Source organism: Chiloscyllium punctatum, chromosome 5 (genome assembly GCF_047496795.1).
Source record: "Chiloscyllium punctatum isolate Juve2018m chromosome 5, sChiPun1.3, whole genome shotgun sequence".
Taxonomy (NCBI): Eukaryota; Metazoa; Chordata; class Chondrichthyes; order Orectolobiformes; family Hemiscylliidae; genus Chiloscyllium; species Chiloscyllium punctatum.
Window position 1 is genome coordinate 67,814,181 of NC_092743.1, and position 23,097 is coordinate 67,837,277.

The window sequence follows — 23,097 nt, forward strand, 5'->3', positions numbered from 1 at the left end:
TATTGATGCAAAATTCAATTAGTGACAGTTAATACTCATGAAAATAATGACATTGAAGACTGACACATCTCTAGAACAATGTACTTTCCATTTTATGGTTTAAAAAATAAATGCGAACATTTCAGATCCCCTAACCATTATCATCTAAAGTTTGTTTGATTCAGGAATTGTTCCTTCAAATTGGAAACTTGCATCACTCTGAATGTAAGAGAGGTGAGACAGAGAAACTCGGGAAATAGAGACAAATTGGCCCAATATCTGTTGTCAGGAAATTTCTGAATGTTACAATTAAATATATAGGTGATCAAGCAGCTTGAAAATACTCAGCTGCTCGGAGAAAAGAGGCATGAATTATATAGACTTGACCATGCCTGAGGAATCCTGAGTTGCATTTTTGAAGAAGTGACTATAGAGTTAAACAAAGAATGTCTTGTTATATAGACTTTGGAAGATACTGTTGGCAAAAGTTGAAAATCCTGGAAATACCATGGGAAAATGTACAGCTCGAATGCGATGGTGCTATGTTTTTAATTTTTAATAAAATCTATCATGGCTGAGAAATCTTTATGGTTCTACAAAATGTAATTTTATATTGTAGAGTGTCAAGTTCCTCCTGGTTTATTTAATATTTTAACTTATACCTGAACCCCTTCTATACATCATTTATTAGCACTTTATAAAATTGGCAATTTGATGGCATCACAGTTTCTGAGTGTCTGATATCCTTTTAGCTTTGCACTAGATTCAAGCTAACATCAGGAAGAGGAAAATCTATGCTACATTAGAAATCCTTTCTAGGTCTTGGTGAGCAGCCACCCCTCCAACCGTAACAAGGACAGAACGCCCCTGGTGCTCACCTTCCACCCTACAAACCTTCGCATCAACCAAATCATCCACCGACATTTCTGCCACCTCGAAAAAGACCCCACCACCAGGGATATATTTCCCTCCCCACCCCTTTCCGCCTTCCGCAAAGACTGTTCCCTCCGCGACTACCTGGTCAGGTCCACACCCCCCTACGACCCACCCTCCCATTCTGGCACTTTCCCCTGCCACTGCAGGAACTGTAAAACCTGTGCCCACACCTCCTCCCTCACCTCTATCCAAGGCCCTAAAGGAGCCTTCCACATCCATCAAAGTTTTACCTGCACATCTACTAATATCATTTATTGTATCCGTTGCTCCCGATGTGGTCTCCTCTACACTGGGGAGACTGGGCGCCTCTTAGCAGAGCGCTTTAGGGAACATCTCCGAGACACCCGCACCAATCAATCAAACCGCCCCGTGGCCCAACATTTCAACTCCCCCTCCCAGTCTGCCGAGGACATGGAGGTCCTGGGCTTCCTTCACCGCCGCTCCCTCACCACCAGACGCCTGGAGGAAGAACGCCTCATCTTCCGCCTCGGAACACTTCAACCCCAGGGCATCAATGTGGACTTCAACAGCTTCCTCATTTCCCCTTCCCCCACCTCATCCTAGTTTCAAACTTCCAGCTCAGCACACTCTCCTTGACTGGTCCGGACTTGTCGAACCTGCCTATCTCCTTTTCCACCTATCCACTCCACCCTCTCCTCCTTGACCTATCACCTTCATCTCCTCCCCCACTCACCCATTGTACTCTGTGCTACTCTCTCCCCACCCCCACCCTCCTCTAGCTTATCTCTCCATGCTTCAGGCTCACTGCCTTTATTCCTGATGAAGGGCTTTTGCCCGAAACGTCGATTTCGCTGCTCGTTGGATGCTGCCTGAACTGCTGTGCTCTTCCAGCACCACTAATCCAGTTTTTTTTTGAGGTCAGCTGTGAGTGCTGTGCTTTGATCTTGACTGCAAAATCCAGACATGTAATTTTTAGTCCAATCAAATTATCTGAATTTAAATGTCCTGCTGTCCATTTGAAAACTTCACTGTAATTGTCAGCCAAAATTTCCTTCAAACCTTACTTCAGATGTCAACCAAAACACTTTTTTAAAAAAGGCAAATTTAGCTTTAAATTGTCTATGCATCAAAGTTATGTTACATGTAACTATAAGCACGGCGATCCCCTCACTGACAAATGTGACACCATATGCAATTTAAAAGTCTTTTCACCTTAGACTCTGATATATATGCCTTCTAACCTTTCTCACTTAATGGATTTGACCCTCAAGTTGCTTTCACAGGTAGCTGTGTTCCATCTGAGGTCAACAAATGCAGTTAACACTGACCACGCGCATGTCTGTGAACCCACTGTCACTCAGGTCATGACAATCTTGACGTCGTAGTTCTCCAGAATTCCTATCCAGCCAAACAATCAGACATAGTATGACCCTCTGAGTCAAAAGGTCCACATGTTAGCATTGACGAACTGTTCACACCTTTCAGTATCTTACTGCTGAATAGAAAACTGATCTATTCTTTGAAAGATTTGCATGACTCACTTCACAAGAATTCTGTGTTCTGAACTGTAGATTCTAAGACCAGCTACAATTTAATCTCCCAGTTAGAATTCTATTTACCTTTTAATTTTAAAGTTTTATTTCATAGTAACCTCACATCAGTTAGACATTATTTAGTATTAAAATACTTGATAGGATGCCCAACAGCACCTTTCAGAATAGTCCCGTGCTTCACTTTGGAATTAAATGAACATCCCCAAAAGAAAATGCAGACTTTTCTGCAAAGCACATGGATCATCATAGTTATATTATGTTAATGCATCAAACGCCTATTCCGGTCCTTCTCATTTGTTGCTGAGGGAAACGGATAAAGCTTTGTTGCATTCAAGCCCTTTAAATAGTAGCTCAGAAATTGTGATGTACGATCATGTAATATCATGTGTATCACATCCTTCTATCTAGATTTTTAAATGACCCATCAATAGGATTTGGAAATTATGGGTAGACATTAAATATCGGCCTTGCCAACAATCTCCACATCCAGTGAATAAATTGAATGAAAGACAAAAATAAGTCCATTGTAACTCATTTCAATGACTTTCCATGATTGTGTAATGTCACTGTTTTAATTAAACTATACAAAGTAATTATAATTGATTGCTCATATCAATGTACTTTCACAATCAATCATTGAAAGGGTCACTTATATCTTCCATCTGCAATGTTTTCATCCAATTCTGTTTCTTCAGGGTGGAGCTGAGCACAATATTCCTGTGATTATATCAAAAATCTCAAAGGAACAAAGAGGTATGGCATATTTTCGATTAATTTCCATTAATTTTTATATCAGCAATTGAAATAATTTGACATTAGCTTTTTTCTCTCTCGTCTTACTTATAAAGCTGACCTGTCTGGATTGCTGTTTATTGGAGATGCTATCCTTCAGGTGTGTACACTGTCTGGTTTTCAAATTGACGTAATACTGCTGACCACAGATAATTGCAGTGAATTTAGCTTTGTCAGCAATATCTTTTCTTCCTTTCCTGCTTTCCCTGCACCATTAGATAAATGGAATAAATGTTAGGAACTGCAAACATGAAGAAGTGGTGAGTACATAACAAATTTCTAATTTATATCCTTTGCTTTCACTGTTAAAAAAAAACACTTTAAAGTTGAATTAATCCAAAAATGCATATACATTTTGACAGCTATATTAATGGGTCATCCTTTTAGAAAATAAGCACCTGCCAGATTTACATTTTCCACATGACAGGAGCATTTTTATACTAAAAGGCCGAAATGTCTATGTGATCATTGTATTGCAGTCAACTTCCTTATTTATTACAGTAAGAAGCATTCTGAAATCAATTTTCTACATGCACCAGGAATTCTAAAATTCAAGATCACCCTATGTTTTCTTCAGATGTGGCAATTACTATGGTTTTGGGCAAATGACTTTGATATAATGATGGGTAAATCAGAAAATGCCATGCTTTCCAAACATGACTGTAACATGCACATTTTGTTTTTTTACAGCTTTAGAATTCCACATAATATAAATGTTGTGAATATAAGAGCATGTCAGAGGCCAGTAATTCTGTGTCTATTAAGTCACCTCCTAACTCATAAAAGCTTGTTCATCTACAAGATACAAATTAGCATGTTCTCCACATGTATGATGAGTGCACCTCCAAAAACAGTTATGAAGCTTGATATTATCTAAGACAAAGCAACCTGCTTGATTGGCCCTCTACCACCAACACACAATGTACCATTTACAAAATGCATTGCAGCAGCTCACTGAAACTTCTTAAATAGAGGATGATAAAAGTGCAACCTCTACACTTAAAAAAAAGGCAGCAAATTTATGGGAACACCACAATTTGCAAGTTCCTCTCCAAACCGTGGTGGGCGGCATGGTGGCACAGTGGTTAGCACAGCTGCCTCTCAGCGCCAGAGATCCAGGTTCAATTCCCGCCTCAGGCGACTGACTGTGTGGAGTTTGCACATTCACCCAGTGTCTGCGTGGGTTTCCTCTGGGTGCTCCGATTTCCTCCCACAGTCCAAAGATGTGCAGGTCAGGTGAACTGGCCATACTGAATTGTCTGTAGTGTTAGGAAAGGGGTAAATGTAGGTGTATGGGTGGGTTGGGCCCCGGCGGGGCGGTGTGGACCTGTTGGGCTGAAGGGCCTGTTTCCACACTGTAAGTAATCTAATCTAATCAAACCAAATGCTATTCTAGCTTGGAACTATATCACTATTTCTTCATTCTCACTGAGCCAAAATCTCTCCCTAACAGTATCATCTCAATCTAAGGACATCACTGCAGGGGTTTCTCAAAGATAGAGGTCAAGGCCTAACCATCCTCAACTCTCTCTATCATAAGATCAGAATTGGGGATATTTATTGATGATTGCACAATGTTTAGATACATGTGACCATATGCAGCAAGACCTGGGCAACATTTAGGCTTGAGTAATAAGTGATGAGCAATATTTAAGCTGCATGAGGTTCAGGCAATATCCACCTTCAGGCATTATCCACTTTCAGGCAATATCCACCTTCAACACGAGAGAATCAAAATTTACACGCTTTGACGTTCAAACGCATTATCGCAATTGAATTCTCCACTATCGACAACCTGGGACATTACAATTGAACTGGACCAGCCATATTAATGCTGTGCCTACAAGAGCAAGTTAGAGGCTTGGAATTCTGTGGTGAATAATTCATCTTGTCTCTCCCCAGTGTCTGTCCATGATCATAAGCAAAGCATAAATCAGGAGTGTGCTTAAAAACTATACGCGTGCATGGATGATTGCAGCTCCAAAACAGTCAAGAATTTTATTCCTATACAGGATAAAGCAGTCTGCTGAATTAGTGTTCCATCCACCATTTCTAAAATGCATTCACTTTGTCATTGAGATGTAGTGGCAGCAGTGTGTACTATCTACATGATGGCAGTATACTAGACCTCAAGATGACATAATCAGCATATTAGATAGTGTTCAGGCTCCTAAGCCCGTTCACTCCAGGCTGGCCACATCTTTCTTGTTCTCTCCATTCCCATTTTTTGCTTTCGCTTTTCTTCTTTTCTTCATTTCTGATGTCATGAAAAGCTGGAGCATGAATTCAGCAGATCATTGGTGGTGGTGATGCCCAGAGCGAGGGCTTCTGGCTACAATAGGCCCGGAGCGTGGACTTGGTGGGAATTCTGTGGTGGTGGTAGTGCTTGGTGTGCAAACTCCTGGCTCTAGTAGGCCTAAAGCATGGGATAAGTGGGTCACCGCCTGCGGCAGTGCTTGGCAAGTCATCGGCTGTGGCAGTAGTGGTGCCCGGCGTGGGGTCTCTTGGCGGTGGTGGGTCGCTTTGGCGAAGGCAGTGCCTGGAGCAGGATCTGCTGGCTGCAGTAGGCCTGAAGCATGGGGACTCCTTGAGGCCTGGGACACCTTGCAGAGAAATTGCAGGGGAGTGGAGCTACATAAGGATTCCGTATACAGAAGATGAACTCTATTTATGTAATTTCTTTCTATTCTTTTTGTAACTCAAAATGAGGCCAGTTTGTAGTGACAAAACATTGTTCACTGTAACTTTTTCGATGTATATGGCAATAAATAAGTAACTGATTACAGCAACTCACCAAGCATTTTTCCAGCTACAATCTCCAAACCTGTGATCCCAGTCCATGGCAACACAACCAACTACAAGTTCTCCTCCAATCCCCATGTCATCCTGATGTTAAAATGCATCATCTTTCTTTTACTGTCATGAAGTCAAAATTTTCCAACTCCCTTACTAATAGCACTGTGGGTGTACCTAAACTCCAACTTTGGTAGTTTAAGAAAGCAGCTCACCACCATATTCTCAAGAGCAATTAGGAATGAATAATAAGTGCTGGCCTAGCTAAAAATGTCCACATCCTGTGAATGAATAAATAAAAATACTGTGAAGAAGAGTGTCCAAAGACGATCCAGTAATTCCCAAATCTTGTAAACATAGGGTGGAAATTTCACACCAGTGCAAGCATGTGCAGCTGGCAGAGGAAAACAGGAGATAGTTGATGATTTATTTTGTTAGATTCCAATTCAGCGTACGGTGTAACAGTTTCTAGCTGGCCCTGCTGGTTAGAAACTGTCACACCTTGCAGTTCAGCACACTTGTAGGGACGTGAGGTCAGGCATAAAAGCCCCGTGCTTTTCGTAGGATCTAACATTTTAAATAACTAACTCATTAAAAGGCTGTTAAGTTCATAAGTATTTGAGTCCTACCTGGAAAGTGAATATTTTGGTTCTTGAATTAAAATTCCTTAATTTCATGTCCCTTCTGCAGTCCTTTATGGAGATGGAAGAGGAGGCTGAATGAAGTACTCCGAAGCAAGTGTGTTCACATTAGGAGCAGTTTGCATGCACTTACCATGACCTAAACAGCCATGCATATGCAATATAAAAACTGTGAAAGAACTGAGGATGTTGTAACTCAGAAACAAAAACAGATGTTGCTGGAAAAGCTCAGCAGGTCTGGCAGCATCTGTAAAGAGAAATCAGAATTAACGTTTTGGCTTCAATGACCCTTCCTCAGAACTGACACACGCCTAGGAATACTTAACCTGAACATTTCTGAATCAAGTCATCTTCATAAATTGATATTCACAAATGACAGTGATTTCCCATTTATTGCCATCTGACCTGCTATCTACGTCAAGCAGACACCCTTCCCACTATCAAGTCCAATGCTGTGAAGTCTGGCTAGATTGTCTGCTTTCTGACACATGTATGGAGAAAGGTAGCCCTGAATGAGACATCACCTTCAGTGGATTGCCTGACCCGTAAAGCTGCAGTCACATACCCTCATACCACTGCCTCAAAATGTCCATTGATTTAATGGAAGCAAATGTTTGTGAAGTCCTATGCAATGGTTCTGCCAGTCCAAACCTCCGAAGAGATTGGTATAAGACATGGGTAGCTACTCTATATTTATGTGTTTCACTTCTAATAATAAGCAGTGGTACTGCAACTACTGATCATGTTCTTTACACAGTGAATAAAGGTTTGGAAAGTTCTGATGAAGAATGTTTGGTGAGTTGCTATAATGGGTTTCTCAGCATGGAACAGCATTAACGTCAGGTTATTCAAGCACCTAATCATATTCAAAGAAAAGCACTGATAGTTATGGCCAGATCATTCCCTCAGTATTGGGAACAATCAGTCCTGTCATTTTTTGACTTTGCCAACTCTGTCACACCCTCCTACTGCCACAGTACATTTTTCTGCTTGAGTGATAGGCAGCCAAGCTTCAGATCTGTGGCCTTTCACATAGGCCCGAGGTTGTGAGGTGATGTCTTTTGGAAGAAGTGGGAGTACTCAGTGAACAGTAGAATACTAGGAAGGTCAGAAGAACAGAGGAATCTTGGTGTGCTTGTTCACAGATTCACGAAAACAGCAAGACAGATTCATAACATGGTGAAGAAGACATATGGAACACTGCATTTATCAGTCATGGCATAGATTATAAGAGCAGAAAGATTATGTTAGGACTGTAAAAAACAAACAATTTTATTAGGCCACAGCTGTAACACTATGTACAGTACTGTGTTGGTCACCTCACAATAGGAAGGGTGTGATTGCAGTGGAGGGGATGCGGAGAAGATCCACTAGGATATTGCCAAAAATGGAGCAGTTTAGCTATGAAGAAAGGCTGGATAAGCTCAGGTTGTTTTCTTTAGAGCAGAGAGTGATGAGGGGAGACCTGATTGAAATGTATAAGATTACAATAGGAATAGACAATAGGTAGGAGGCAGTTGTTTCTCTTCATTGAAGAGTCAATACCAAGGGACCATAATTATAAGAGGCAGGGCAGGAGCTTTAGAAAGGATTTAGGAAATATTTCCTTCTCCTGGAATGCACCACTCTTCCTGGACCTCTCCATCTCCATTAGTGACGACCGACTTGACACTGACATTTTTTACAAACCCACCGACTCCCATAGCTACCTGGATTACACCTCTTCCCACCCTACCTCTTGCAAAAATGCCATCCCGTATTCCTAATTTCTCCGCCTCCGCCGTATCTGCTCCCAGGAGGACCAGTTCCACCATAGAACACACCAGATGGCCTCCTTCTTTAGAGTCCGCAATTTCCCTTCCCACGTGGTTAAAGATGCCCTCCAACGCATCTCGTCCACATCCTGCACCTCCTCCCTCAGACCCCACCCCTCCAACCGTAACAAGGACAGAACGCCCCTGGTGCTCACCTTCCACCCTACAAACCTTCGCATCAACCAAATCATCCGCCGACATTTCCGCCACCTCGAAAAAGACCCCACCACCAGGAATATATTTCCCTCCCCACCCCTTTCTGCCTTCCGCAAAGACCGTTCCCTCCGTGACTACCTGGTCAGGTCCACACACCCCTGCGACCCACCCTCCCATTCTGGCACTTTCCCCTGCCACCGCAGGAACTGTAAAACCTGTGCCCATACCTCCTCCCTCACCTCTATCCAAGGCCCTAAAGGAGCCTTCCACATCCATCAAAGTTTCACCTGCACATCCACTAATATCATTTATTGTATCCGTTGCTCCCGATATGGTCTCCTCTACATTGGGGAGACTGGGCGCCTCTTAGCAGAGCGCTTTAGGGAACATCTCCGAGACACCCGCACCAATCAACCAAACCGACCCGTGGCCCAACATTTCAACTCCCCCTCCCACTCTGCCGAGGACATGGAGGTCCTGGGCCTCCTTCACCGCCGCTCCCTCACCACCAGATGCCTGGAGGAAGAACGCCTCATCTTCCGCCTCGGAACACTTCAACCCCAGGGCATCAATGTGGACTTCAACAGCTTCCTCATTTCTCCTTCCCCCACCTCATCCTAGTTTCAAACTTCCAGCTCAGTAACTGTCTCCTTGACTTCTCCGGACTTGTCCAACCTGCCTATCTTCTTTTCCACCTATCCACTCCACCCTCTCCTCCTTGACCTATCACCTTCATCTCCTCCCCCACTCACCCATTGTACTCTATGCTACTCTCTCCCCACCCCCACCCTCCTCTAGGTTATCTCTCCACACTTCAGGCTCACTGCCTTTATTCCTGATGAAGGGCTTTTGCCCGAAACGTCGATTTCGCTGCTTGTTGGATGCTGCCTGAACTGCTGTGCTCTTCCAGCACCACTAATCCAGTATTTGGTTTTCAGCATCTGCAGTCATTGTTTTTACCACCCGGGAGGTAGTTGAGTTGGGAAACTTCGCAACCTTTAAAAAGTACATGGGTGAGCATTTGAAATGTCATAATATTCAAGACAATAGGCCAAGTGCTGGAAAGTGGGATTGGTGTGGATAGGTCAACACAGACTTGATGGGCCAAAGGACCTCTCCTGTGCTTTATGACCCTATGACTGCAGTGAAGTGCAGCAGGTGCCAAGGCAGACTGGTTAGAAGGTGTGCCTCAGTTTGTTAACCATATATCTTTTCACACCCCTATACATCCTACATATTTATTCTCTCAGTATTCACTATGTACAGAACAATGAGCCATTGGTAAGTCTGACATAGCTTTGAAATGCTCCTGAATTGGGCACACTGAGCAAAGAGGCACTGAAATTCTCCATTTAAAGGTAACAACTAATCTCACAAAAATGTCAGTCAGCTACTTTAGTACTTCTTAACCTTGTCCAAATAAACAAACAGCCATTAAAAACCTACATCAAAGAAATAAAAAAATTATTATAATTGCAATTAATGCAAGCTAACACTTCCTATAATCAGATGTTGCTCAGCTTAGACCAGAAGCTATTCTTAGAAATGAATGAAGAACTCATGATTAGGCCATATGGAAAAACATTTCTGGCTATTTCCACATGGCTAGGTGCTTAGGGACTGTGTGTTGAACTCTTAACTTTATTTTGTTTTTTTATCTATTAATAAGAAGGACTGAAATATTTAACATTTTAACTTTGTTTTCCTTATTTTCTGCTTTGTAACTAAGCTTCCGTACCTAGGCAACTTTGTCCCTAAGATGGCGTCGTAAATGACGACTTGTAAACGTTTCACTGTACTCATGTGAGTACATATGACAGTAAACCTAATTCAATTCAACATATAGCTTCTCTAGATAGGCTCATTACCAATAGTTGACTGAGTTCTAAGAATGGCCAATGCACAAAGCTCAGCATTTTGACACAGTTTAGAATCGTAGAAGCATTTCAGAGACTGTCAGAATTGCCAATTAGGCCATCAACATGGGGTCAAGTTAAAAATTAAAATATTCTGAGAAAAACTTGTTAAAAATATTATTCAAAAATTAATTTAATCATTTAATAAACTTGAATTATTTTAAAAAAACATAATTCAGGGCCAGTTCATTAAAGTTTAAATTGCTGTCACACTACTGAGAAAACAGTTTTTAGGATTTTTTGCTAGTGATGTAGCAGAGATGTAGCTAATTTCAGAAATTGTTGATTCCCGGGGATCAGCCTGTACCTGAACCCTGAGTAAGAGACGACAACTTAATCTGCACAACCTTGACACCCTGAAATTATGGCTTGTTTCAGTTAGTTTGGCGGCACGGTGGCTCAGTGGTTAGCATTGCTGCCTCACAGCACCAGGGACCTTGGGCGACTGTCTCTGTGGAGTTTGCACATTCTTCCCCTGTCTGTGTGGGTTTCCTTCGGGTGCTCCGGTTTCCTCCCACAGTCCAAAGATGTGCAGGTCAGGTGATTTGATCATGATAAGTTGCCCATAGTGTTCAGGGATGTTTAGGTTAAGTGCATTAGTCAGTGGGTAAGTGTAGAGTAATAAGGTAGGGCAATGGGTATAGGCAGGTTACTCTTTGGAGGGTCAGTTTGTACTTGTTGGGCTGAATAGCGTGTTTCCACATAGGAATTCTATGATTTGATAATAGTAAATGGTAGTGAAGTGCTGTCAACCTTAACTGCAACTCCCACTGCCATGAAATGTCTAGGCTGCTATTAATATATGTGATAGCAAGTTGTTCTCTCCACTGTTTTACAAAAGAATCCTGAGGGACAGGGTTTACATGAATTCCAAAAGGCAAGAATTGATTACGGGTAGTGGGAACTCATGTCTCACAAACTTAATTGAGGTTTTTGAAGAAGTAACAAAGAGGATTGATGAGGGAAGAGCAGAGGGCGTGATCTATATGGACTTCAGAAAGGCACTCATCAAGGTTCGCAAGATTAGTCCACATAGAATATAGAGAGAACTAGCTATTTGGATACAGCTGTGTGCCATAAGGATTGGTGCAGGGTCCACCAATTTCATGATTTATATATATGATTTGGATGTGAACCTAGGAGGAGGTATAGTTAGTAAGTTTGCAGATGACACCAGAATTGGTGGTGCAGTGGACAGTGAAGAAGGTTATCTCAGAGTGCAACTGGATCTTAGATCAGATGGGTCAATGGGTCGAGGTGAGGCAGATGGATTTTAATTTAGATAAACGTGAGGTGCTACAAATCAAGGCAGGACTTATACACTTAATAGTAAGGTCCTGGGGAGTGTTGCTGAACAAAGAGATCTTGGAATGCAGGTTCATAGTTCCTTGAAAGTGGAGTCGCAGGTAGATAGGATAATGAAGAAAGCGTTTGCTCTGCTTTCCTTTATTGGTCAAATTATTGAATACAGGAGTTGGGAGGTCATTTTGAAGTCTGTACAGGACATTAGTTAAGCCACTTTTGGAATATTGTGTACAATTCTGGTCTCCGTCCCATAGGAAGGGTGTTGTGAAACTTGAAAGGGTTCAGAAAAGATTTACAAGGATATTACCAGGGTTGGAGGTTTTGACCAATTGGGAGAGGCTGAATAGGCTGGGGCTGTATTCCCTGGAGCATCAGAGGCTGAGGGGTGACCTTAAATGTGTTTATAAAATCATGAGGGGCATGGAATAGGGTAAATAGACAAGGTCTATTTCCTGGGGTGGGGGAGTCCAGAACTAGAGGGCATCGGTTTAAGGTGACAGGAGAAAGATTTAGAATGGACCTAAAGGGCAACCTTTTCATGCAGAGGGTGGTGCATGTATGGAATGAGCTGTCAGACGAAATGGTGGAGGCTGGAAAAATTACAACATTTAAAAGGTATTTGGATGAGTATATGAATAGAAAGTGTTCCGATGATTATGGGCCAAGTGCTGGCAAATTGGACTAGGTTAGATTTGGATACCTGGTTGGCATGGATGAGTTGGACCGAAGGGTCTGTCTCCGTGCTGTACATCTCTATGACTCTAATTAACATAGCAACCATAGGAATGTCACCAGTACACATTAACACAGTTGTTAGTAATATCACTTAGCTTTAGAACATTAGTTTTGCATTGAGATGGAGTACTATTATCACAGGCAGCTGCACAACAATATGTTAATACATGTTACTTCAAATACAGTGCAGCAATTCTGTTAGAGAATCAGCTTCCATTTGGATCTCACTTGATGTTACAATCTGAAATTTGGACTGTGAGGAGAGAATAATGCTATGCACTTGAATCCTAACTAGAAAGCACAATATGTTAATTATGCCTCAAGATTAATTATACAAATATACCTGAATAATATTTGGGTGCATGCTTGGTGTCAGTCTCAATTACCTGTGGGCTGCAATGTTTATTTCAACATTGGCTACTTAAGAACTATTAATTTTACATATCCTTTTCACAGTAGTCACTTCTTAAAAAGATATGTATCACCCAAATTTATTCTTATATACTTGCAGTGTTACATTGGAGGAATTTTACTAAAAAGTGGTTAGATCCTGAATACGTCTGCAGGAGTTCCTCAGCATAGCGTCCACAGCCCAATATCAATGACCTTCACTCATACAGTCAGAAGTATGGATATTTGCTTAAGACTGCACAAAGTTCAGCAGGATGTGAAGAACAGCAAATTCTGAGGGACAGGATTTACACATATTGGAAAGGTTCCCCATGGGTGACTGGTTAGCAAGGTTAGATCTCATGGAGTACCCTAGCCTTTTGGATACAGAACTGGCTCGAAGGTAGAAGACAGAGGGTTGTGGTGGAGGGTTGTTTTTCAGACTGGAGGCCTGTGACCAGTGGAATGCTACAAGAATCGGTACTGGGTCTGCTACTTTTCATCATTTACATAGCTCTGGACTCCGCCAGCCCAGAGAAAAGACCTTGTCTATTTACCCTATCCATGCCCCTCATGATTTTATAAACCTTTCTAAGGGCACCCCTCAGCCTCTGATGCTCCAGGGAATACAACCCCTACCTATTCAGCCTCTCCCTATAACTCAAATCCTCCAACCCTGGCAACATCCATGTAAATATTTTCTGAATTCTTTCAAGTTTCGCAACATCTTTCCAATAGGAAAGAGACCAGAATTGCACACAGTATTCCAAAAATGGCCTAACTACGTCCTGTACAGCCGCTACATGACCTCCTAACTCCTATACTCAATGCTCTGACCTATAAAAGAAAGCATACCAAATGCCTTCTTCACTATCCTATCTACCTACGACTCCACTTTGAAGGACCTATGAACCTGCACTCCAAGGTCTCTTTGATCAGTGACTCTCCCTAGGACCTTACCACTAAGCGTACGAGTCCTGCTAAGATTTGCTTTACCAAAATGCAACATCTCGCATTTATTTAAATTAAACTCCATCTGCCACTCCTCAGTCCATTGGCCCACCTGATCAAGATTCCATTGTTCTCTGAGGTAACTTTCTTCACTGTCTACTACACCTCAAATTTTGGTGTCATTTGCAAACTTACTAACTATACCTCTTATGCTCACATCCAAATCATTTATATAAAAGTAACAAAAAGTGGTGGACCCAGCACCGATCCTTATGGCACTCCATGGGTCACAGGCCTCCAGTCTGAAAAAACAAATCTCCACCTCCAACCTCTGTCCTCTACCTTTGAGCCAGTTCTGTATCCAAAAGGCTAGTTCTGCCTGTATTCCATGAGGTCTAACCAGTCTCCCATGGGAAACCTTGTTGAATGCCTTACTGAAGTCCATATAGATCATGTATACCATTCTGCCGTCATCAATCCTCGTTATTTCTTCAAAAAACTCAACCAAGTCGTGAGACATGATTTCCCACACACAAGCCATGTTGACTATCCTTAATCAGTCCTTGCCTTTCCAAAAACATGGACATCCTGTCCCTCAGGATTCACTCCAACAACTTGCCCACCACTGATGTTCGGCTAACTTGTCTATATTTCCCTGGCTTGTCCTTACCACCTTCTTAAACAGTGGCACCAGGTTAGCCAATCTCTCGTCTTCCGGCACCTCACCTTTGACTAGCGATGATACAAGTATCTCAGCAAGGGGCCCAGCAATCACTTCCTGGGTTTCCCACAGAGTTCTAGGGTACACCTGATTAGGTCCTGAGGATTTATCCACTTTTATGCGTTTCAAGACATCCAGCATGGTAGGCTCATTCATAAAGTCAGGAGATATGGGATACGGGGAGATTTCGCTACCTGGATTCAGAATTGGTTGGCTGACAGAAAGCAGATGGTGGTTGTAGATGGAAAGTATTCTGCCTGGAGGTCAGTGTTGAATGTCATCCCGCAGGACTCTGTTCTTGGGCCTCTGCTCTTTATGGTTTTTATAAATAACTTGGATGGGGAGATTGAGGGGTGGGTTAGTAAATTTACAGACGACACAAAGATTTGAGATGCCATTGATAGTATTGAGGGCTATTGCAGGCTGCAGTATGACATAGACAGGATGCAGAGCTGGGATGAGAAATGGCAGATGCAGTTCAACCTGGATAAATGTGAAGTGATTTATTTTGAAAGGTCAAATTTGAATGCTGAATATAGGATTAAAGACAGGATTCTTGGTAGTGTTGAGGAATAGAGGGATCTTGGTGTTCAAGTACATAGATCCCTAAAAGTTGCCACGGAAGTGGAAAGGGTTGTTAAGAAAGCATATGATGTTTTGGCTTCCATTAACAGGGGGATCGAGTTTAAGAGCTGCGAAGTTTTGCTACAGCTCTACAAGTCCCTGGTGAGACCAGACTTGGAATCTTGTGTCCAGTTCTGGTCGCCCTATTATAAGAAAGATACAGAGGCTTTGGAGAGAGTGCAAAGAAGGTATACCAGGATGCTGCCTGGACTGGAGGAGTTGTCTTATGAAGAGAGGTTCACTAAGCTTGGACTTTTCTCTCTGGAGAGAAGGAGGAAGAGAGGTGACCTGATCGAGATGTACAAGGTAATGAGAGGCATGGATACTGTCAATATCCAGAGACCTTTCCCCAGGGCAGGATTGTTTGGGACGAGGGGTCATAGTTTTAAGATATTAGGAAGAAGGTATAGAGGAGACGTCAGAGGTAGGTTCTTTACGCAACGAGTTGTGAATGCATGCAATGCGTTGCCAGTGGTGGTGGTGGAAGCAGATAGAGAGCAATGAATTGAGTGGTGCGTAGGTTAGGTTATGCAATTTTTCTTTAGTATTAATCCTCGGCACAACATCGTAGGCTGAAGGGCCTGTTCTGTGTTGTACTTTTCTTTGTTCTATGACGCCTCAGTCACCAGCCCTGCCTTATTTCTCAAGAGTAGGTCAAGTTTTGCACCTTCTCTAGTAGGTACATCCACATACTGAATCAGAAAATTTTCTTGTACACACTTAACAAATTCCTCTTCATCTCAGCCTTTAACACTATGGCAGTCCCAGTCTATGTTTGGATCGTTAAAATCCCCTACTATAATCACCCTATTGTTCTCACAGATTACTGAGATCTCCTTACAAATTTGTTTCTCAATTTCCCGCTGACTGTGAGAGGATCTATAATATAATCCCAATAAGGTGATCATCCCCTTTTTATTCCTCAGTTCCACCCAAATAACTTCCCTGGATGTATTTCCGGGAATATCCACCCTCAATATAGCTGTAATGGTATCCCTTATCAAAAAACGCCACTCCCCCTCCTCTCTTGCCTCCCTTTCTGTCCTTCCTGTAGCATTTGTATTCTGGAACATTTAAACTGCCAGTCCCGCCCATCCCTGAGCCATGTTTTTGTAGTTGCTATGATATCCCAATCCCATGTTCCAAACCATGTCCTGAGTTCATGTGTCTTCCCAGTTAGACCCCTTGCATGGAAATAAATGCAGTTTAATTTATCAGTCCTACCTTGTCCCTGCCTGCCCTGACTGTTTGACTCGCTTCTGTTCTCAACTGTACTAGTCTCAGATTGATCTCTTTCCTCACAATCTCCCTGGGTCCCACCCCTCCCCCCTACCTTACTAGTTTAAATCCTCCCAAGCAGCTCTAGCAAATCTCCCTGCCAGTATATTAGTCCCCTTCCAATTTAGGTGTAATCCATCCTTCTTGTACAGGTCACTTCTACCCCAAAAGTGATTCCAATGATCCAAAAATGTGAATCCCTCTCCCATACAGTAGTTCCTCAGCCATGCATTCATCTGCTCTATCCTCCTATTCCTGCCCTCACTATCTCGTAGCACTGGGACTAATCCAGATATTACTACTCTTAAGGACCTCCTTTTTAACTTCCTGCCTAACTCTCTGTAATCTCCCTTCAGAATCTCAACCTTTTCCATTCCAATGTCGTTGGTTCCAATGTGGACAATGACCTCTTGCTGGCCCCTCTCCCCCTTGAGAACATTCTACACCCTTTCTGAGACATCCTTGATCCTGGTACCAGGGAAGCAACACACCATTCTAATTTTTCACTGCTGGTCATAGAAACATCTGTCTGTACCTCGGACTAGAGAGAACCCTAACACAATTGATCTCTTGGAACTTAATGTACCCCTCATTGCATTAGGGCCAGTCTCAATACCAGAAACTTGGCTGCTGGTGCTACATTCCCTGAGAATCCATCATCCCATACATTTTCCAAAACAGCATACCTGTTTGAAATGGGGATAGCCACAGAAGACTCCTGCACTACCTGCCTACTCTCTTATTTTGCTAGAGTTAACCCATGTATGTGACTGAATTTGTGACTTTTCTTCCTTCCTATAACTGCCATCCATCACATCCTGTTGCTCTTGTAAATTCCTCATTGCCTTTAACTGTCTCTCCAACCGATCCATTTGATCTGATAGGATTAGCAACCAATGGCATTTATTGCAGATATAATCCTCAGTGACCCTTAAACTCTCCCAAACTTCCTTAATCCAACAACAAGAGCATATCACTCAACGAAAGGCCATTTTATTCCTTCCTATCTACAGACTCAGAAAATATCACCGCATTGGCTATTGACTGTATCCATGCCTCTCATTACCTTGTACATCTCGATCGGGTCACCTCTTTTCCTCCTTCTCTCCAGAGAGAAAAGTCTAAGCTTAGTGAACCTCTCTTCATAAGACAACTCCTCCAGTCCAGGCAACATCCTGGTATACCTTCTTTGCACTCTCTCCAAAGCCTCTGTATCTTTCCTATAATAGGGCGACCAGAACTGGACACAAAATTCCAAGTCTGGTCTCACCAGGGACTTGTAGAGCTGTAGCAAAACTTCGCAGCTCTTAAACTCGATCCCCCTGTTAATGAAAGCCAAAACACCATATGCTTTCTTAACAACCCTATCCACTTCGGTGGCAACTTTGAGGGATCTATGTACTTGAACGACAAGATCCCTCTGTTCCTCAACACTACCAAGAATCCTGTCTTTAATCCTGTATTCAGCACTTAAATTTGACCTTTCAAAATAAATCACTTCACATTTATCCAGGTTGAACTGCATCTGCCATTTCCCATCCCAGCTCTGCAGCCTGCAATAGCCCTCAATACTATCAATGGCACCTCAAATCTTTGTGTCGTCTGTAAATTTAATAACCCACCCCTCAACCTCCTCATCCAAGTTATTTATAAAAACCATAAAGAGCAGAGGCCCAAGAACAGAGTCCTGCGGGATGACACTCAACACTGACCTCCAGGCAGGATACTTTCCATCTTCAACCACTCTCTGCTTTTTGTCGGCCAACCAATTCTGAATCCAGGTAGCCGAATCTCTCTGTATCCCATATCTCCTGACTTTATGAATGAGTTTACCATGCTGGATGTCTTGAAACGCATAAAAGTGGATAAATCCCCAGGACCTGATCAGGTGTAACCTAGTACTCTGTGGGAAGCTCGAGAAGAGATATGGGTATTCTTTGCTGTCCACTACACCTCCAATTTTGATGTCATCTGCAAACATACTAACTGTTCCTCTTATGCTCGCATCCAAATAATTTATGTAAATGACAAAAAGTAGAGGACCCAGCACCAATCGTTGTGGCACTCCACTGGTCACAGGCCTCCAGTCTGAAAAACAACCCTCCACCAACACCCTCTGTCTTCTACCTTTGAGCCAGTTTTGTATCCAAATGGCTAGTTCTTCTAAAATTGCAGGACATAAAACATATTGTATCTGGTCCTACCACCTCCCTGAAAGTGCATTCAGGCACCTATTAACCTCTGTGTGAAAAATGTGTCTCACACATCTCATTTAAACTTTCTCCCTTTCATCTTAAATCATATTCTTTTGTCTCACCGTGCTGACCTCAATAGTAACTGTTCATATTATGATGAGCGTCACCTCCTCCATGAGATATTAGAACATGCTGCCTGTTCCATTTCCACTGGTTAGCTGCTGCTGCCTTCAATTGCTCTTGTCAAATCTTGTCCTTGAAAAGATGAAAGAATGCCAGGGAGTTGGTGTAATAATTATGGCTAATGTGACTTTTTTTAAGGAGCTAACTGCATTCAAGAGACATGGGTGTGCAGTAGAAGTCATGTTAAATGTGTCAGGGTGAGGCCAAACAGTGCATATGAGGTGAAAGGTATGTTTGAATAAGTTGGTGACTGACTAGGTGTGATAAATGGAGCACTGTGTAAGGCTTTAGTTCAGTTGTAATGTGACATTTGAAGATGCATCCACTGATCTTGATCAGTTGTGTAAGGTTTTTAAGCTTCTTGCAGCATTGCATCTAAGCTGTTCTACTGATTGCTATGCCAATCCACTCCCGTTCCCTTCTAAGCAATCGTCTGGAGGTATTCTCACTAGTATGGATACAAGACCTGTTGTCTCCTGTCTTCTTCAGCACCAGGACCTCACATGCTATGTCAGAAAGGGACTTGGAGTACATGTGCACAGAACACAGAAAGCTAGGACACAGATGTGGCAGGTAGCCAAGAAGACTTATGGAAATTTGGCCTTAATTTCAAGCAGTTGGGGATTAAGAGTACGGAAGTCTTACTGGAACTGTACAAGGTGCTAATGAGATCACAGTTGGAGTACTGTGAGCGATTTTGTCCCCTTATTTAAGGAAAGATATCGCTTCATTGGATAACATCTACTTGAATGATTTTTGGTACAGAGGTATTATTAGCAAAAGTTGAACACAATTTGGGAGTCTACTCACTGGAGTTTAGAAGAGATTGAAACCATATACAATACTTAAAGGACTTGACAGAGTAAGTACTAAAAAGATTTTTTCCTGTTGTGGGAGAGTCTAGGATCAGAGGGCAAAGGTCTCAAAATAAAGGGAGGCAAATTAAAGACTAAGATGAGGAGGAATTTCTTCTTTTGGAGAGTTGAGAGTCTTTGGAGCTCCTTGCCACAGAGAGCTTTGGGGGCAGAGTTCTTGTGTATGCTGAAGGCTGAGATAGATAGATTATTGATAAGTAAGGAATGCAAGGATTATGGGGAAAGGACAGGAAAATGGATGTAAGGAGTGTAAGACCAGCCATAATCTTGTTGAGTAGCAGAGCAGGCTCGAGGGTCTGAATGGCCTACTCTTATTCTTAGAGTTTTATGGTATTATTTGAAAATTTGGGAGTTTGCTGTCAGCCATACTGTGCTACCTTCCTTTTCAGTAAACCAGACTTTTTTCTGCATTAACTTCCAGTCGACATTACAGCCAGAATTCACCAATTTTTAAGAGGTGCAGGTTGGCTTTAAGTAGTGCCACAGGCTTTAAGTAATGCCGGCCTGGTACAAAATTGGGACCACTGATCAGGCACGCAACCACTTAAAGCAGCAGCAAGTGTGAAGTGTGCCAGCATTTCTTTGAACTGGTCAATCATGCATTGTGATGCCATTGCTTCTTTTCAGTGGTTACTTCATTTTTAGTCTTTGATCATTTTCCATTTCTGTTCAGCATGTCATTTTGAGTGTAAGTCTAACATACTGATGGCAAACTGTCATCTTGCCCTCTTTCCCCACCAGAAGAGACTTGCAAATGCTATTCAAGAGAAGCTGCAATCATTTATTTTAGTTTGACATTAGTTTCTAATGTCTATCATTTTTACAATGATCACACATCTTTATAATTATGTGTTTCAGTGTGTATCACATTTGAGGATCAAAAAAGATGCTCCTAGTACTAACACATTGTTGACAGCTCTACTTGTATTAGTATTTTGCAAATCATTCTATTCACTCCATCTGTCTCCCTTCTTTGCAGTCAGCAGGACCAGTAAGATGTGCTCATTCGTCCTTTCTTCTAGGGAAAAATCAAATGCTTGAGAAATGAATTATTATATTTTTGGTTGTTTTCACTCAAAGCATCTTAGATTGGAATGTTTATGTTGATAATATTATAATTTCTTTTTTTAAAAGAAGTCAGTTCTGGCTACTGGTTAAACAAAATAAATTGTCTTGCCTTTACCTATGCTTTGTAATGAACGACAGGTTCAAGTTCTGCGTAATGCTGGGGAAGAAGTAACTCTCACAGTTTCATTTTTAAAGAGAGCACCTGCCTTCCTGAAACTCCCTTTGTATGAAGACTGCACATGTAAGCATAAAATCTATTTATACTCGGAACTGGACTGGATAAACACTACTGTCATTGCTGGATAAACACCTCTGTTATTGCTCACATATTGTTTCTGTGTCATTTCAATTCAGACATCTTCGAAGTGTTTAGTAATTCAGATTGTGCAGAAGGTGAGCTTGAGTTAATCAGTATGTGATTTATAAAAGTCTACAGCCGTCTTTTACTTCAACACTGGGTTTATGTCAAAATTTACTTGATTTAATGAGTCATGGTCTTTTGAGGTAATGTAAAATCTTCCATATTCAAGACGAATGAATCCAGAATTGAAGTTAACTGACTTCTACAAACTAAAAATGAAAATGCGCTTAAAAAACAGATTAGGTTTTAAAACAATTGAGCTTGTTTGGATGCAAGTCAGTTGAATTCAACAGTCTGTCGAGATCATCAAACCAGAGAGATCTCAATCCTTCTTTTTCAGATGTATGGGCCCTGATAATGATATGGATCAGGTTTCAGAATTGAGGGGAAGGGAGCAGGTTGGAGGCATTGGAAAGCCTGAAATGCATCTTTCTCTGAATGCCAGCTCTGTGCAGGACATTTCCCTGTTTCCAGCCAACAGTCAGTATGATTGACAGACTTGCTTCCTGTCAAAAGTGTAGTGCTGAAAAAGCACAGCAGGTCAGGTAGCACCCGAGGAGCAGGAGAGTCGACTTCTCGGGCATAAGCTCTTTATCAGGAATGAGGCTTGTGGGTCAGGGCTGAGAGATAAATGGGGGGGGGGGGGGGGTTCCGGAGGGGGTGTGTGGGGGTTGGCGGGTGTTGGTTGGGAAGAGGTAGCTGGGAAAGCGATGAGTGGATGAAGGTGAGTGAGAAGGTGATATGTCAGAGGGGGCAGTGATGGACGTGTCTGGAGGGTAGTGCCGATTTGGAGGCTTGGGATAATGGGGGGGGAGCAGGGGAATGAGGAAGCTGTTGAAATCCTCATTTATCCCATGTGGTTGTAGGGTCCTAAGGCGGAATATGACGACTTCCTCCTCCAGGCGTAGGGTAGTAAATGATTGGTGGTGGAGGAGGCCCAGGACCTGCATGTCCATGACAAAGTGGGAGGGGGAGTTGAAGTGTTCAGCCACGAGCAGGTGGGGTTGGTGGATACGGGTGTCCCAGAGATGTTCTCTGAAACGATCCACAAGAAGGCATTCCAATGTAGAGGAGACCACACTGGGTGCAATGGATGCTGTAGATGACATTGGTATAGATACAGGTAAATTTCTGATGGATACACTTCCTACGGTGGTAGGGAAAGCTGCCAGGAGTGGGGTGTGGCAGGTGGGGGGGGCGTGGACCTGACGAGGGATTTGTGGAGGGAATGATCTTTTTGGATAGGGGTGGGGAGGGAAATATATCTCTGGTGGTGGGGTCCATTTGGTGGTGGCGGAAGTGACAGAGGATGATGCCTTGTATGTGGAGGTTGGTGTGGTGGAAGTGAGGACGGGTGAGGGGGGTGGGTTCTGTCCTTGTTGCGTTGGGGGTGGGCTGGTGGTGGGGTTCCAGGGTGGTGGTGTGTGAATTGGAGGAGATGTGCTGGAGGGCATCGTCAACCACATGGGAAGAGAAGTTGCAATCATGGAAGAAGGAGGCCATCTGGGACTTTCTGAGGTGCAATTGGTCATCCTGGAAACAGATGCGACGGAATTGGGAATTGTGTTTTTACAGGAGGTAGGGTGGGAGGAGGTGTAGTCTAGGTAGCTGTGGGGGTCAGTGGACTTGTAGTATATGTCTGTGGTTAGTCAGTTTCCAGAGGCGGTGATGGAGAGGTCCAGGAAGGGGAGGGAGGTTGCCGAGATGGTCCAGGTAGACTTGCTTGCTGGTCAGATACAGAAGGCTGTTGAAGAATACTTCAGCCGAGGAGCAGATTGTTTAAGCAAGGAGTCATGAAGAACAGATAGATCTTGGTTTGGGCTATGAGCAATTGTGATGGGAGAGGATGACTTGTCAGAAGAAAAATCAA

The 23,097-nt window shown here is 42.7% G+C and overlaps 1 protein-coding gene across 4 annotated transcripts in view; it reads left to right on the top strand.

Annotated features, from left to right (window-relative positions):
* The window catches only part of sntg1 (syntrophin, gamma 1), a 524,044-nt gene that overhangs the window by 395,261 nt on the left and 105,686 nt on the right, over window positions 1-23,097 (top strand). For all 4 annotated transcript variants that reach the window (XM_072570506.1, XM_072570505.1, XM_072570504.1 and 1 more), the window contains 4 exons: window positions 3,125-3,182; window positions 3,278-3,321; window positions 3,440-3,481; window positions 21,005-21,107. In XM_072570506.1, coding sequence (XP_072426607.1) covers window positions 3,125-3,182; window positions 3,278-3,321; window positions 3,440-3,481; window positions 21,005-21,107 — 247 coding nt within the window. The remainder of the gene's footprint in view (window positions 1-3,124; window positions 3,183-3,277; window positions 3,322-3,439; window positions 3,482-21,004; window positions 21,108-23,097) is intronic.